At 34.8% G+C, this 18,590-nt stretch overlaps 1 protein-coding gene across 3 annotated transcripts in view; it reads left to right on the top strand.

Moving 5' to 3' along the window:
- The window catches only part of LOC143226805 (uncharacterized), a 76,498-nt gene that overhangs the window by 40,730 nt on the left and 17,178 nt on the right, over positions 1–18,590 (top strand). Inside the window, exons 1-2 of one of the 3 annotated variants that reach the window (XM_076458241.1) lie at positions 6,832–6,892; positions 9,093–9,186. In XM_076458241.1, the coding sequence (XP_076314356.1) occupies positions 9,112–9,186 (75 nt within the window). In that variant the 5' untranslated portion in view covers positions 6,832–6,892; positions 9,093–9,111. Of the gene's footprint in view, positions 1–6,831; positions 6,893–9,092; positions 9,187–16,337; positions 17,404–18,590 lie in introns of those variants that run through there. The other 2 variants (XM_076458240.1, XM_076458242.1) reach the window with 2 other exon arrangements.

Genomic DNA, 18,590 nt, shown 5'->3' with positions numbered 1-18,590 from the left:
TCTATACAAAAATAAAAAGAAATCGATTGTTTCTTTTAGGGTTAATCTTCCCCCTTTGTTATTTCACATAAATGTACAACAATTACTGAACAGCAGTTGTATCAATGTTTACACTATTTTAAAACTTTTAAAGATCTAATCGTTTACATTCGAGAACCACTTAACACTTTCCACGACATTCACGTATCAATACAACTTAAGAAATAGTAATAACACTTACATTGGTGATACTTAGAAACAAACAACAACAAATAATTAGAGACGAAGCTGTGTTATTGTTAGTCTGAATAAAAATATGCATATGTAAAATGAGTTAAACATATCTGGTGTGTACTTTGGCTGTTGCAGCAGGTGAAATCTATATATATTTATTTCTCAATTCCTACAACTTATTAATTTTGGACCTGGACTTATACAGTTCGACAATATCAAGAATGGTTCCCTCTTTATGAAATTTCCTGTTTTGGTATACAAATAAAATAACTATAAACAGTACGGTACAATAAAAGAAACAAAACATTTAGAAGCACACCTGAACTTGCCTTTAGAAGAAACTTACTACAATGTACATCTGACAAGATCTCTCTTGTTCTTTCACTATATCATAAGGCCTGGCACGGCCAGGTGGTTAAGGCACTCGACTCGTAGTCCGAGGGTCGCGGGTTCAAATCCCCGTCGCACTAAACATGCTTGCCCTTTAAACTGTGGGGGCATTATAATGTGACGGTCAATCCCACTATTTGTTGGTAAAAGAGTAGCCCAAGAGTTGGCGGTGGGTGGTGATGACTAGCTGTCTTCCCTCTAGTCCTACATTGCAAGATTAGGAACGGCTAACAGAGATAGTCCTCGTGTAGCTTTGCGCGAAATTCAAAACAAAAACTATATCTTATCCTACTTTAAAGTTGAATTTAAAATTGATCTTGCCAACTAATAGAAAAGAAAATATCAAAAAAATATATTCCTTTTCTAGGCATTTATATCAGTAAACTGCTGGCGGAGCATTTCCTGTCCAAGTAACGAAAATGTTCTTGATGAATATGCCGAGCCTGGCTATATCGTTCAGGCCACTTTGTTTCACGGAATTACGAAGCTAGGTCTTCAGACTTTTCAGAGCACTAATGCACTTCTTAGGCTCAGGAGTGTACGCAGGGACAACTAACAGTAACCTCACCAGGGCCTCACCCTGATCAAAAAGGCCACAATGATTTTCCGCAAGATGTTTGTAACCATAGTGCTAGAACTGCAGGTGTATTGTGAGATGAACATGATTAAGTGCGCATGTAATGACTTTCTGGTCAATTCTCAATACCGTCAGTCTCTCTCCAGTGAAGAAAACTTTCTGCAGTTTTACAAGGGTCTGCAGGCCTGTGTGGTCGAAAAACTCTCTGAACTGCACATTTATAGCGTACAGCAGCTCCATAGTACACCAAAAGAAACGTTGGTGCACGTGCACCATCCTAACCAGTCAAGTGCTTGGATGTTTTCTCATGTGTAGTATTTGGATTTATCAAATGCTTGCTAAAGTGTTTCTTTGTTATTTTCTCTTGAGGAGAAGTTTTAATACATTTCAGTGGAGCAAGTATTCTAGCAACGGTTTGTGTTCTCTTTTACAAAGACACATATATATTTATATTTAGACACGCTAATTCCTCCAGAGCTCTAGGGAATAAAATTATCCCTAAGATCGTTGTCTCCTTCCGAAACCTTTCCAGAACCATTAGCTGTTGCACCACATGAAGCCACTTCTTCGAAACTAAGCGACAATGGCTTGTACTGGTTGAGCACTGACAGAATGGTTAGGGCACAAACAATTCTCTTTGTGGGGTACAGCGGTTTGAAAATAGCTTAGGATCCATTCTCAGACTTTTCTAGTGTCCCGAACATTACCTTAAAATTTTCCCAATTGTTCAAACAAACATCGCAACTCGTGTATCCTCTTGAAAAATTGTGAAATACAGAAGAGACTATACATGCTAAGTATTTAAAAAAAAATGAAATTTACCCAGTGAGGACCGCGATGGTCATAAAAAGCTAGTGGCTGTTTTTTTCTAAAGAAAACCTGCGCACCAGAGTATTGGTGCGACTTATTTTTTAGTATGTTTGCCCACGAAGACCAGAAATGGGTAGATTGAGGTGCAGTAATACATCAGTGGCAACCTTGGATATTCTTTCTCCTATTATTGAATACACTTTATGAAGACTTTCAAATTATTTGTGTGGCATGAAAGCCTGTGGCACAAAACAGAGGCATATTGACTTTTGTTCAATGCCAGATATATCTTGTGTTCGATAAATGATTACTGAATATCACAGCAAAAGCAGAACATTCAATCACTGCTATGTCTCTAACAATGGAGTTACACATTAAATACGGGATCTCATTCCGAATTTTACGGCAGTTATAACCCTAATTATGTATTAACCACATACAGAGTTTGAGATCATCTTCTGACCTCAACTTCAGAAGCTGAGTTAGGTTCTCTTTCTTTTCCTCATGACCTCTAAACGCCAACCCTTCTCAGGTCATAAACTGCACTGTGCTTAAAGTCTTCAACAGGCAAAATTTAAACTTGCTGTAATCGAAACGCCAAAGCACCATGGAGCGGAATGTGTACTGGTCTTTCTTCCTGGACATGAAAGGTTATCGTTATCTTATGCGGTTGACAATCAGCATTCTGTGCAAACCTCTCTACGATTTTTGTTTCTTCCAATTTCTAAATCCTCTACAGGATCTTCATTTTTCAACGGAAAAAATTGTGATTCATTTCTCCTGATAATGGAGAGTCCTATTTGTCAACTTTTGTTCTATAATGAATCTCGAGCTTGGCTGATTTGGAATATTTCCAAAGACATCTATTTCAGACTCTTCTACCCCTGTAGCTCCTGTCTCAAATACCTATGTGGTAGGCGGACGTTGATATCTGCGGCAATCGTCTTTCCTAACCACTAGCCTCCCTTTCTAGAAATTCCTTTTGTCTCTTTCTATTTCTCTATGGCACTACTGTTCCACCTCCTTCAACAATAAATATGACAAACAGCACCACAGTAAACCCCTTAAAACCTCTTTCTAAATCACCTTATAAATACGAATTATTACTTTATGTATAGACGTGTAAAACTGACTAAAATAATAGTATTAATAATTACATAATAAATATAAAAAAGGAGAAGAGGAAAAATACAATTCTACAAAATAGGTTTACAGAATATTACAGTAAAATATTACTGTTTAGTTTAAATAATGTTTTATCATGGAAAATGTTAACACGCTGTAAAAACAACTGGTATAGAAAGTTTTATTATGCCTTAACAAAAATTATCTGGTTTGTTTAGTACTTTTAAAAGGAATTGTAAGGGTCTAATATATGTATACCTATGATTACAAATTTATTTTATCAACATTTACACTGCACAGCTTTATTTGGGGGGGGGGACCTAAAGTTCACTGCTTTTTACATTGTTGTACCTTCTGTAAACCAAATATCCTTTAATTTCCAAAATGGCTAACTACTGGTCCAGTGAACTGTTTTGGTGACTCAGTAAAAATACTTTGACACATATAACGTAACCATTTATTAATACATTTCTGCTTTTATAATCTGTAACGTCTCTATATTAACCATGGTTTTCATGTTGGATATCCTTATAATTAAACGAAGGAAGAATAAAAAGTTAATTAATTACATTGAGTAAGTTGATTAAATAGTAATAATTATACATGCAGCTAAAAGCACACATATCCCTCGTGTAGCTTTGCGCGAAATTCAAAACAAACATGCAGCTAAAAAAAATCATAGAACACATCGTTGTCTAAACCTACACTTTTTTGCACAGAAGCGAAAACCAAAATCAAATAAACAAAGAGTGTTTTGGAGGATATCAGAATGTTGATAGCCTGCCATTTCTTTCACACAACAGTTAGGGTTAAACAACTTACTAACTACCCTAAGCATCTACTGCTTCTTTACTAACTCTTAGTTAGACTTTAAGTTAAAATAACATAATCAAAATTTACATCTATCAGTATACGAACCTGTTAAACGTTTACTAGTCTTATTGATATAAATAATTGCAGGTATAAAACTTTTCAAAGCTCGAGAAAGAACAGTAAGTTTTATTTGCTTACTCCCTACATAAGTTACACCAACGATGGTTCCACGCATGGAAATCCTTCTTTTGTAGTTTATACAAGAAATCGAACATTATGTTTTTGACAATAACGTGGTACATTTATTATCCTTATATTTCTACGACTTGTTCCTTTTAAGTTTCAATGCCATAATGGTCAAAAACTGCATTTGATTTCTGATTAGAAACACATCGTAACCATACTGAACAGCGCGACAGCGAATCCGTTATCAGAGCAAGACTAAAACCATAACTAGGACTAGATGGCGCTCTTATTTTGAAATAAAGAATAACTGAGAATATAAATATTTCAAAAACTACAATTCCGTTTTACAGCGGGTTTTCTTTTAAAATGTTTCTTAATTCGTTGTCTACACTCACTACACACAACCATTGTTTATAATTGTATAGTTTTGTCCAAGCAAACATTATTTAATATTTAAATTAGATATATTATGATGGACATAATTTATTTAAATTTTACTGGTTTTCAAAAGATTGTTTTTTGCACAAAGCGAATCCCAAGAACTATCTGTGCTAGCCGTCCCTAATTTAGTAGTTGTAAGACTAGAAGGAAGGCAGATAGTCATCATTAGCTACCGCCAACTCTTGGGTTACTATTTTACCAACGAATAATGGGATTTACCGTAACATTATAACGTCCCCACACCTGAAAGGGCGAGAAATGTTTGGTGCGACAGGGATGCGAACCCGCGACCCTCCGATTACGAGTCGCACGCCTTAACACGCTTAGCCATGCCGGGCCGCATTAAAAAAAATACATTTAGCTCATTAAACTGTTCATGTTTCAAAGATCTCACGCAAGCTGCTGCACCAGGACTGAGACAGATGCATTACATGGGTATCATCATGGTCTATTGTAAACTTTGTTGGTCACGATAACTAGTTTTACGTAAATATAATTAAAAGGAAATAGTTCAGCCGGAAAACACGTTTTGTTTTCAAAAAGCGCCCTCTAGTACAGCGGTAAGTCTATGGAGTTATAACGCTAAAATCAGGGGTTCGATTTCCATCGGTGGGCTCAGCAGATAATTCGATGTGGCTTTGCAATAAGGAAAACACACACACATTTTCAAAAGGTGGGGGAGAAGAGATGATTTTCCTCATTTCTAAAAGTGGGTGGGACACGTTTACCCCGGAAATTACACAAACATATTTAGTAGTGAATGAGCATTGGTTTGTTAAATCAATCTTTCATTGGCTATGGTTTATTGACATCTATTACATGAGAAAGAAAATTTCGTTAACTTTTGTACGAGTTTATTCAGTTTGCTCCCCCTGTGTGTAAATACCATATTGGGGGGTAAGAATGTCATCATATTGTGTTATGTGTCGTATGTTCGTTTCTATGCATCGAATAAGACTTATAATGCCTATAAATAATTTATTAGGAAGTCCTATGTCCAGCATGGATGTCAAACTTGGTGAGTATCACTGTGAAGTAATATTAGAGATGACAACATACCGGTAGTCGTACGGTCACGAGGATATATTGTAAAACCATAGCTACAATAAGAGACAATTTTATCACGAATTCGCGGTATTTGTGTTAGAATATATTTGAATAATAAACATAATGTATGTGAATATTTTAAATTATTCAACAGAAATTATCAGCGTTTTTCTTCACAATTAAAATGAAGTGTAAGTTTCAATACTACAGTCTTAAAAGACTATACAATAACCTAACAGGAATTTTATAATTTTCAGAAGTAGTTTGGAAATATTTAGATGGGAAACTTATCTTTGGATGATCCTTTTTTTTTTTGGATAAAACACTTATAATAAAGAGCATATTCCTTGAAAAACACCGCAAAGCTAAGCCTGATGTTTCACCTGTGAAGTGGAAGATGTGTTATATTTTTTATTAAAAGCAGCATGGGTTTTATTTTTCGCATTTTTATTATTGTCAGTCCTTGTAAGCCTAGTTTACTTAAAAGGAAGTTTCTCACTTCACTGATAACTTATTTGCAAAAATTTACATAAATACATATCCGTCATTTTGATTGGAAGAAAAGTTTTCAATTTCAATGTATTATTTAAATAATTCAGGAAATATATAGTTGTTTGTTGTTGTTGTTTTATCCTCGTAAATGTTAGAGCACAGAAATGCTGAGTTACTTTGTATATTAGTAATATTTGTCCCTAAAATTATCACCCAGTTATTAACGTTTTTTTTTTTTTGCTTTGGGTAAGAAACACAGGAGTAGCACGCTATTATGATAGAGAATATAAAATGCAAAGTTTCATTTTTCATTTAAATGGAAAATAATATATATATATGATATATTTAGCTGACGTTTGCTCCAGAAGAAAAAAGTTCACCTTTCGAAAATGTTTAGTTTATGGGGTTTTATAATTTTGTATTAAGATGTTTTGAACTAGCGTGTTTTTCCGACATCATTAACTTAGGCTTGAAGTTATTCTGTAGCCTATCTTGTGGCTCTCCTGGTGGGACAACTGTATATTTATAGACTTTCAATCCCATACTCAGGTGTTCAATTCTACAAAAGGGACAGAGCAAATAGCCCAATATGATTTTGCTTTAAAACGAACAATTTTGCACTGTTGATGAATCACTGTTGAAAATATTATATAAAAAATCAATTTGCAAATAATGGGCATCAGATGGCGCGACGCTATCGCCAGCGCTGTAACGTACGTCACATGACCATGCTTTGGTAAAATCAGCAAAGCAGCACACCATATCTGCTTGGCAGGGAAAACTACGTTTAAGTAAAAGGTAACGTCATTCTCACAGTAAAAGTAATTCTTACTTTTTTACTGAAAAAGAGTAAAATACAGTAAGATAATCGGTATTACTTATAAACTGATAATGTTTTAATTTTTAGCTATAGGGACTTAGGAAGCATATAGATTGGAGCATTTTAAAAATCGATTTATACATTTATTGAAATGTTCTACGTATAGTTTTACATACATGGGTTCCAGTCTTGTAGTTTCAAACTGACAGATTACCCTGAGTATGGTTTTCTTTTGTAAATATATATATATGTATTATTTCTAGTCGCAATAGATCTGCTAAAGTACACGTGGCAGAACGCGATTCAAAGAGTGAGGCCACGCCCTTTTAACAACAGGAATTGGTTTGTTGAGAGGGGTGGACAAAAATATTTTCTTATAAATTCAAAACATATACTTTAAAACTTACATTTCTTTCACGTTTGATGAAATTCGGGGAGTTATATAACGACTAGAAGTGATATGTTTAAAGCAGAGTTATTAGTTTTAGGTTTTTTAATTTTATCTTCAGTGTTTAATTTACAAAAACAATAATGTTAAATTAACATTTATCACACTCTTGTCGTTTCTCAAATTTAGACGTTTGTATTAATTGTAGCCTAATACGTACAAAAATTAACGCTATTGATTCAAATCTTATATTTTTATTGTATTTATGTTTTCATTACTTGATTATTCGTTTATACTTTACATTGTAGATGGCAGTAAGTCTGCTGTAACAATAATTTTAACCATTTCAGGAAGTTAATCTTTGCGTGTATGTTTAGTATCATAAACTTGCCTAAACGCTTAAAATCGTGTGTCCCACTTGTATAAAAAAGATGTTTTTCCTGGTGATGTAATTTCCTAAGCTAAGCATAGAAATTAATTAAATGTTAAATAATGAATAATTGTTTCAAAATAATTAATCAGTGGGTGTAATATGGATGCAAATAATTTAATAAATTATTTTATATGTCTTTTTGTCAAATTTCACCCAAAGCTACTCGACCTATATCTATGATACCTGTCTTTAATTTAGAAGTGATAGACCAGAAGGGAAGTGTTCAATGAAAAACGGGGCCTGGCATGGCCTAGCGCGTTAAGGCGTGCGCTTCGTAATCTGAGGGTCGCGGGTTCGCGCCCGAGTCGCACCAAACATGCTCGCCCTCCCAGCCGTGGGGGCGTTATAATGTTACGGTCAATCCAATTATTCGTTGGTAAAAGAGTAGCCCAAGAGTTGGCGGTGGGTGGTGATGACTAGCTGCCTTCCCCCCAGTCTTACACTGCTAAATTAGGGACGGCTAGCACAGATAGCCCTCGAGTAGCTTTGTGCAAAAAACAAACAAGCATAATTTTGTATACCTTGTATCAAGGTTAATAATATAATCTGAAAGCATAACTTTGTGTATATTGTATATACATCTCTCTTCACAAGTTTCTCCCACTAGTTCACATACAGAGGGGAATTTGTTTTCGATTTGCATACTACAACATATAAAGTATCTTTTGAACACTTTGCTTCTCCCAAGTTATAACTAGTGTTATCTCCTGTAGGTTTTGTAATATTACAGATTATATTGTCTCTTAAAATCTTCTGTACTGTGTTTGTTTTCTGTAGCTATTTCTTGAAAATTGTGAATTTATTTCACTGTCACGTTATCTCCTAGTCTTTCTATCATTCAGGCTAGCTTTCTTTCCAATAACCCTGTTATTAGATTTGTTTTCAGCTAATGATTTTCTCCTGTAACTTCATATCACGTTATTTCCCAGACCCTATGTATTATTTCAGCATGTCTTTTCTCCTTTAACGCTTGTCATGTTATCTCCTAAACTCTATTACTTCGGCTAGTCTTTTACTCCTGAAACCCCTAGATTATCACAGTTAGACTAGTCTTCTGTAACCCCTATCACTTTACAACTAGTCTTTTGTTCTAAAGCCCCATTCAGGTTATTTTCTACAGCTTTTATATACTTTCACTTTCTGTTTACTTTTTTCAGCTCGGAATTTCAAATAAATTATTTTTCGACGTGTGAATGATATCACAATGTTTCATTTTTATTCGTGTGGTGAATTGCTGGGTTCTTAATATATGTTTATAAGGTATCTGTTTGAGTGTTCCTTGTATTCTGTAAAATCTATTGTTTGTTTCAATATGTTATACACGTATCAAATAATCAGGACGGTATATATTTTACAGAGTACATTAACTGACCACCATGGGTCAAGGAAGGAGCAAACAGAAGGTTGGTAAAAAGGAAGGGGCACCAGGAGCGGATGAATCCGTTACAAAGGTTAATAAACTTTATATAATAAATAGTATTTAACAACGTTCAAAATGACGTGAAATATATACAATTTACCGTGCGATAGCTGTATGGTAAAAGTAAAATTTTAATGAAATATTTGATAGCAAACTAGTATACAGTAAATGTTAGGGAGACAAAAAAACTATTTTAAAAGTAATATAATCTCTAATTTGTAAAGAACAAGACTCACTGAATCTTTTCGCCATGTTACAGAAAGGAACCTTGGGTAGACTCGTGCTTTCAAACTCTTTCTGGTTAGTGGCGTCATCTATTATTGATATTGTCAAGTATAAATATACCGTTATTGAATAATTTAACTTATTGCTAATGTTTTAAAAACCTTGGAAACATTTTACAACCGTACACTTAATGGTCAGAATTCGATTCGAAAGCTAAAATAAAAAAATAATACTATTTAAAAAGAAAAAAGAGTCTAAGAACCGGAAACTGAGTAAGTATTTCAGTTTAATCGAAGGCTCCTAATGGGACATGAGTTAACCACAGCTTTCATGAATATCCATCGATAATTTATAAGTTCTGACCAATGGAGGGGAGACGGTAACAAGCCAGTAGCAGCTACCGCTTACGTTTCAGCTCTTAGCCGATTAACAAATTTATTATCAGAGTTGTAACTTCCTTACAGCTTCAAACGAGCAGCGTGTTCAGTAGCATATCGTGTGTCGAATCTCGAACTTTTATGTATAAGCATTCTAACAACTAAGCCACGAAAAAATAAAACATAAGAAAAGTCTATTTTCTTTGTTTCATAAATGTCTCGTCTAATAACTTGGTATTGTTAAAGTGAGTCATATGAAACTTTATAGCATCTTTAAAAGTTTTTTTCAGTGTAAATTATATGAAATTAAAACAATTATTCAATTTTTGTTTCTATAATGTTTACTGAGAGAGAATTTAATGAAATCGCACATTTTGTTTGTGAAACGTGTAGAAAGAACACAGCAACAATTAGTGGTATTAATTACTTGCATAAATAATTGCGAAAAATGTGTTCGAACCTTTTAGGCACGTTTAGGGTTAAGATAATTTAATTAGTGGTTTTTATTTACGAGTGTGATTCATGCTACAAGCTGAGGCTTGTGTTATTCCACGAAGGAAATGGTAAAACCAACAGCTTCAGCACGTGGCTCCCCCTTACACCAAACATGCTCGCTCTTTCAGCCGTGGGGGTGTTGTAATGTTACAGTCAATTCCCACTATTCGTTAGTAAAAGAGTAGCCCAAGAGTTGGCAGTGGGTGGTGATGACTAACAGCCTTCCCTTTAGCCTTACACTGCTAAATTAGGAACGACTAGCGCAAATAGCCCTCGTGTAGCTTTGCTCGAAATTCAAACCAAAACCAATCAGTACGTGGGTAAGAATGGTCCTTGTGGCTTACGTTAGAGCACAAGTAAGATGCCATAGTTATAACACCCCAACAGTTCTGTAACATGGTAATAACTCATAAATTAATAATAAACAGATCTGTACCATGGCAATTAATCATAAATTAAAATAATAATAAACAGTTCTGTACCATGGCAATTACTCATAAAGTAATAATAAACAGTTCTGTACCATGGCAATTGCTCATAAAGTAAAATAACAATAAACACGGTCGGAATTGTTACCTAGCAGCAGCGAGCTTTCAGTTTTTTCTTTGTCACTAGAACATTGTTCAACCTGATAAAACAACAAACTGTTCAACCTGGTAAAACAACAAACTGTTCAACCTGATAAAACAACAAACTGTTCAACCTGATAAAACAACAAACTGTTCAACCTGATAAAACAACAAACTGTTCAACCTGGTAAAACAACAAACTGTTCAACCTGATAAAACAACAAACTGTTCAACCTGATAAAACAACAAACTGTTCAACCTGATAAAACAACAAACTGTTCAACCTGATAAAACAACAAACTGTTCAACCTGATAAAACAACAAACTGTTCAACCTGATAAAACAACAAACTGTTCAACCTGATAAAACAACAAACTGTTCAACCTGGTAAAACAACAAACTGTTCAACCTGGTAAAACAACAAACTGTTCAACCTGATAAAACAACAAACTGTTCAACCTGGTAAAACAACAAACTGTTCAACCTGGTAAAACAACAAACTGTTCAACCTGGTAGAACAACAAACTGTTCAACCTGATAAAACAACAAACTGTTCAACCTGGTAAAACAACAAACTGTTCAACCTGATAAAACAACAAACTGTTCAACCTGATAAAACAACAAACTGTTCAACCTGATAAAACAACAAACTGTTCAACCTGGTAAAACAACAAACTCTTCAACCTGATAAAACAACAAACTGTTCAACCTGGTAAAACAACAAACTGTTCAACCTGATAAAACAACAAACTGTTCAACCTGGTAAAACAACAAACTCTTCAACCTGATAAAACAACAAACTGTTCAACCTGATAAAACAACAAACTGTTCAACCTGGTAAAACAACAAACTGTTCAACCTGATAAAACAACAAACTGTTCAACCTGGTAAAACAACAAACTGTTGAACCTGATAAAACAACAAGCTGTTCAACCTGATAAAACAACAAGCTGTTCAACCTGATAAAACAACAAGCTGTTCAACCTGATAAAACAACAAGCTGTTCAACCTGATAAAACAACAAACTGTTCAACCTGATAAAACAACAAACTGTTCAACCTGGTAAAACAACAAACTCTTCAACCTGATAAAACAACAAACTGTTCAACCTGATAAAACAACAAACTATTCAACCTGGTAAAACAACAAACTGTTCAACCTGATAAAACAACAAACTGTTCAACCTGATAAAACAACAAACTGTTCAACCTGGTAAAACAACAAACTGTTCAACCTGATAAAACAACAAACTGTTCAACCTGATAAAACAACAAACTGTTCAACCTGATAAAACAACAAACTGTTCAACCTGATAAAACAACAAACTGTTCAACCTGGTAAAACAACAAACTGTTCAACCTGGTAAAACAACAAACTGTTCAACCTGGTAAAACAACAAACTGTTCAACCTGGTAAAACAACAAACTGTTCAACCTGGTAAAACAACAAACTGTTCAACCTGATAAAACAACAAACTGTTCAATCTGATAAAACAACAAACTGTTCAACCTGATAAAACAACAAACTGTTCAACCTGGTAAAACAACAAACTGTTCAACCTGATAAAACAACAAACTGTTCAACCTGATAAAACAACAAACTGTTCAACCTGGTGAAACAACAAACTGTTCAACCTGCTAAAACAACAAACTGTTCAACCTGCTAAAACAACAAACTGTTCAACCTGGTAAAACAACAAACTGTTCAACCTGGTGAAACAACAAACTGTTCAACCTGGTAAAACAACAAACTGTTCAACCTGGTAAAACAACAAACTGTTCAACCTGGTAAAACAACAAACTGTTCAACCTGGTAAAACAACAAACTGTTGAACCTGATGAAACAACAAACTGTTCAACCTGGTAAAACAACAAACTGTTCAACCTGATAAAACAACAAACTGTTCAACCTGGTAAAACAACAAACTCTTCAACCTGATGAAACAACAAACTCTTCAACCTGGTAAAACAACAAACTGTTCAACCTGATAAAACAACAAACTGTTCAACCTGATAAAACAACAAACTGTTCAACCTGGTAAAACAACAAACTGTTGAACCTGATAAAACAACAAACTGTTCAACCTGGTGAAACAACAAACTGTTCAACCTGGTGAAACAACAAACTGTTCAACCTGGTGAAACAACAAACTGTTCAACCTGGTAAAACAACAAACTGTTCAACCTGGTAAAACAACAAACTGTTCAACCTGGTAAAACAACAAACTGTTCAACCTGGTAAAACAACAAACTGTTCAACCTGGTAAAACAACAAACTGTTCAACCTGATAAAACAACAAACTGTTCAACCTGATAAAACAACAAACTGTTCAACCTGATAAAACAACAAACTGTTCAACCTGGTGAAACAACAAACTGTTCAACCTGGTGAAACAACAAACTGTTCAACCTGGTGAAACAACAAACTGTTCAACCTGATAAAACAACAAACTGTTCAACCTGATAAAACAACAAACTGTTCAACCTGATAAAACAACAAACTGTTCAACCTGGTGAAACAACAAACTGTTCAACCTGGTGAAACAACAAACTGTTCAACCTGATAAAACAACAAACTGTTCAACCTGGTAAAACAACAAACTGTTCAACCTGGTAAAACAACAAACTGTTCAACCTGGTAAAACAACAAACTGTTCAACCTGGTAAAACAACAAACTGTTCAACCTGGTAAAACAACAAACTGTTCAACCTGATAAAACAACAAACTGTTCAACCTGATAAAACAACAAACTGTTCAACCTGGTGAAACAACAAACTGTTCAACCTGGTGAAACAACAAACTGTTCAACCTGATAAAACAACAAACTGTTCAACCTGATAAAACAACAAACTGTTCAACCTGATAAAACAACAAACTGTTCAACCTGGTGAAACAACAAACTGTTCAACCTGGTGAAACAACAAACTGTTCAACCTGATAAAACAACAAACTGTTCAACCTGGTAAAACAACAAACTGTTCAACCTGGTAAAACAACAAACTGTTCAACCTGGTAAAACAACAAACTGTTCAACCTGATAAAACAACAAACTGTTCAACCTGATAAAACAACAAACTGTTCAACCTGGTGAAACAACAAACTGTTCAACCTGGTGAAACAACAAACTGTTCAACCTGGTAAAACAACAAACTGTTGAACCTGGTAAAACAACAAACTGTTGAACCTGGTAAAACAACAAAGGAACCTTAATGATTTGTTTGTTCCGCAATCCCATCATCCACCCACTATTCTTTGTATGATCAACCTTTAAGAAATTAATATTTTTAAGTGTATTTTACTTTTTATTTTTTTACTTTTGTAATATGCAATACTGAAATGTTGTACGTCTTTAAAAACAACAGTTGTTTAAACAATCTTGAAAACAGGAACGCGCCAGTGAGCACGTGTGAAAGCCAAACCTCTTCTTCTTTCCAAGGTTTCGTTATGATCCACCCAGTTTGATTTAATGGCATCTCCAGCAGTCCAAACAATTAGAAGTTTTGCTTATTTGAAAACCTTTTGATTCGGTGAAAGTTTTCCGTACATCCTGGTTATTTTCATTATTTAGGTGGGAGAAAAGAGAATTCAAACTCCTGTTATCGGGTCAAAATGTGTATCTTAAAATTCTCGGTTTGTGGCCCGTGGGCATACAAATTATCTCACGATAGCATTCCATATATGGCGACAAGTGTTGTTGACTGGCCGCCTTCCATAAAGTCTGTCAATTCAAAGTGAGAGGTGATTATGCGCAGATTGTCCTTGTGTTGATTTGCGCAGAATTTCTAAAATTGAAAAACAGTCGAACTATTGCAAAATATATCGCACGTACCAGTGGAGTTCTTTATTAAACGGTAGTTTAGCTACGACATTAAAATAATCTGGATGCCAGTTGATCGATTGAAATTGTATAATGTAATTATATATTTCCTCACCAGGTGGCTTCAAAGCTTGCTTGAATAAATATTTGACATTTCAGTGTTACAACTTTTTTTATCTTTGTTTTTTTAAACAAAAAATGATAATTGTTCAAACATTTCGTTCTGAAACTTCCAAATATATGAATTATTCATTCAGAAATTGTCTTTCATAAAATATTTCATATCAGCATTATTAAACGTCCAGTAAGCTTGTTAAAATTAATCTTTGGTATGTTTCATTGGTGTGTTTGTTTGAACGAGGCCTGGCATGGCCTAGCGCGTTAAGGCGTGCTCTTCGTAATCTGAGGGTCGGGGGGTCGCGCCCGAATCGCGCCAAACATGCTCGCCCTCCCAGCCGTGGGGGCGTTATAATGTGACGGTTAATCCCACTATTCGTTGGTAAAAGAGTAGCCCAAGAGTTGGCGGTGGGTGGTGATGACTAGCTGCCTTTTCTCTAGTCTTACACTGCTAAATTAGGGACGGCTAGCACAGATAACCCTCGAGTTGCTTTGTGCGAAATTCCAAAACAAAAACAAAACAATTGTTTGAACGTTTGCCAAGAGACATGCCAAGTCAAAACATATTTTTATTAAATCAAGCTTACAATATTTCAGTATAATATTACCAACACAAATAAATACAAAAATCGTAATGTGCAACCAAGTCTGGATTTTGAGCAGTTAATAACATAGATAGACAAAGTTTTTATGCGCTTTTCTTTCGTATGGAACACCAAATATGCATTTCATGCAGCGATGACAAGTGTATGTGTTAATTAACAACACAAGACGTAGAGAATGAATGAAAATATTAACTAATAAACAGTCGGGGTCTGGAGTTGGTGCTGCCGATCTGTGTTCGAACCCAGTGCTATACCACAAACTATTACCTGGACTGTAAGCTGTGAGTGCGTTATAACAGCGGCAGTCGTTTCTTTAGTGTGCTTGATGAATGTTAGGATGCTGTTCGTTGGCTGTCTGCCTTCTGATCAGTTGTTCTCATGATGGCGGAAGATGACCTCAGTAGCTTTGTGGTAAATACAAATATAGCAGACAATGCATAACGATACGAGGCCAGACTAGAAATGTCACGTTTCAGCCGTCTAGACTAGGAGATAAAAATGTGTGCATGTTTAGAGGCTAATAACCATTAAACATATTTTTTAAAGTAATGTTTAATAAATACCCTGAGATAAATAAATTACTGATAATGATTGGTGTAAAATATAGAAATGCACTAAAGTTCTTGATTATCACGTGACGTTTTAAGTATTTTAATAACGGCGTTTGTTTATTAACCAACACAAACCAGTTCCAAGGTTGTCGCTAGGAGGTGTGTGTTCACTGCCACGTGATTTCTCTCATTTGTGTGATTTAAAAATTCTCTGAAATTTACTTGATAAATTAATTTTACAAGAACAAAATAAAAATCACTAAACTATCCAGACTTCCAAGTTTAAAGTAACGTGACACTTTTTTAGTAACTGGAATAATTGCTTTTATTCCTGCTAAATTAGTGCGTGCATTTCGATTTGAGCCTAGAGCGCCACCTGTTATATGAATCTTAATAATAAATGCACGGATATTTGATATTTAGAGTGTAACTACATTGTTTTCAACGTGTAAAAAAAGTTATTCTTTAATTTTCTATGACAGTTATTATAAAGGTATTTAGAATGAACAACGTTCGTTAGTGTTTGTGTTCTCATTTCGTTATTAGAAAATTGGGCGGGAAAGTAACATGGTTCAGGGCTAACTTCATTAGATGTTATGATATATCAGGGGAAAAGGAATAATAATTTGTGGTGATGAATCATTGGGTAGTGTCGCCTTCTACAATCAGTCTGTGGTTACCACCAGGAGGCGTTATTATCATGTGTCTTACATTTTGTTTTCATGTGCGTTTTCTTTTCGTTTGTATGAAATTTGATATGTAGTGCCATCAGCCATGATTGTTTTTGTTACTGAAATAGAATACATTTGATAGAGAGAATAATAACATGTTTATTTGATAAATTAACCGTTTTAAACGTTTAACATACACAAAGACAATTTGAACTTCTTTCATCACAAAATGATGTCGTATCCGATTTCTATGAAATATTTGTCATTGTCTAAACACCAAACATGTTTGCCATTTTGTAGTATAAACAGATGCATAAAGATCCAAATCTAATGCTTGCTTATTAACCCGATCGTCCAAATATTTGGAACATTTATTGCGCAATTATTTGTCAACCTTGTTTTCAACTATCCATAAAACACTCTTCTGAGAATATAATTACTTTATGTCTGCAATATATTAAATAACTTAGGGAACGTTGTGCAACACTTTGTATAGTTATGAGGGACGAGTGAGCTATCAGATTATATTACAGATAATGGAACCACATCATCACAATTATGTTCACTCTCAGAGTTTATTCTCACGCTGCTCAAAAGCTTCATGATTGGTTAGAAGAGTCGTGACGTATAAGAACGAAGGACTTCACCCAAACTCTAAACCGAAACTTTGTCTTATGTATCATATCAAATTAAATATTTTCATTCAGCACGACATAAGTGCAAAATAGAGTTCGGGTCTAAGCAAGCAGTGGACGAATTAGTTGTGTCTTCCCTGTTAACCTTGTAACTGACACCTGCCTCAAAGAGAAAATTTAACAATGGTAAGATTTGAAACTTTGTGATCGAAAGTGTTTTTCAGTTGATGTTTCATATTATGTCAATGTTTATTAACACTAGTACCATTTTTGGACATTAAACTTCATGCTAGGTCGACAATTCATTTAATTGCGCATGGAGAACAACATCTAAGGGGGGAGGAAGCAATTTTGGATTAGTCGGGCAACTCAGAATAGTGTGCAAAGCATGCCAGTGTTCCGGGATCAGGGGACATGTCCCCCATAAAAACTTTGAAAGATAGGTATTCTGAGATTGAATTTTATGCTGAATTCACTAAAATGTATTGAAAGTATTAATATTTTACAAGCATTTCTTTATGATTCACAAAAAAAACAAGCGTTCACTGGCACTTAGCATGGTTATAAGCAAGAACAACTACAAATTACACATGTAATTTATTACGTGTTATTATACTGATTCAAACCCAGTATTATTCGTCTATCTATTTACCTAGAAAGATATTTTGAATTACAAGTTTAAAACACCCTTCAGTTATTGCGACAAGATGTTGGTTCGGCTGCTCTTCACTCTGCCGGACCTCTATCGGAGCACGTGAGGTCAGATGACAACAAAAACAGACTTTTGTATTTGATAAAAATAAGTGTACTTTTAAATATCTCACTATAGAACATACCCCACTCAAATTCTTATTGAAGTAATGTATCATATCAGACCTAATGTAAAATAAGAATAATGCCATATTAGTAAAAATAATGTAATCCACCAGATTTTATTTCCAGAAAAAAAAAAACACTTGTATCGCTCAAATCTTCTATGTTACCTAGAAGTCAAATGTACTTTGCCTGGATCTAATCCGATTCGGATTATGATGACTTTATTGCACGCTTTCGTGCACTCGGTCTCATGTAAGCTTCAGAAATTTTTCGTTTGTTTGTGTTTGATAAATATTCCGAGTTTTTTTTAATTTCGCGCAAAGCTACACGAGGACTATCTGCGCTATCCGTCCCTAATTTAGCAGTGTAAGACTATAGGGAAGTCAGTTAGTCATCATCACCCACCGCCAACTCTTGGGCTGCTCTTTAACCAACTAATAGTGGGGTTGACCGTAACATTATAACGTCCTTTCAGCCGTAGTAAAAGAGTAGCCCAAGAGTTGGCGATGGGTGGTGATGACCAACTGTCTTCCCTCTAGTCTTACACTGCTAAATTA

The sequence above is a fragment of the Tachypleus tridentatus genome, chromosome 9 (genome assembly GCF_004210375.1).
Source record: "Tachypleus tridentatus isolate NWPU-2018 chromosome 9, ASM421037v1, whole genome shotgun sequence".
In the NCBI taxonomy this organism is placed as follows: Eukaryota; Metazoa; Arthropoda; class Merostomata; order Xiphosura; family Limulidae; genus Tachypleus; species Tachypleus tridentatus.
The sequence above is the reverse complement of the archived record's forward strand: the minus strand, read 5'-3'. Positions and strand labels throughout refer to the sequence as shown.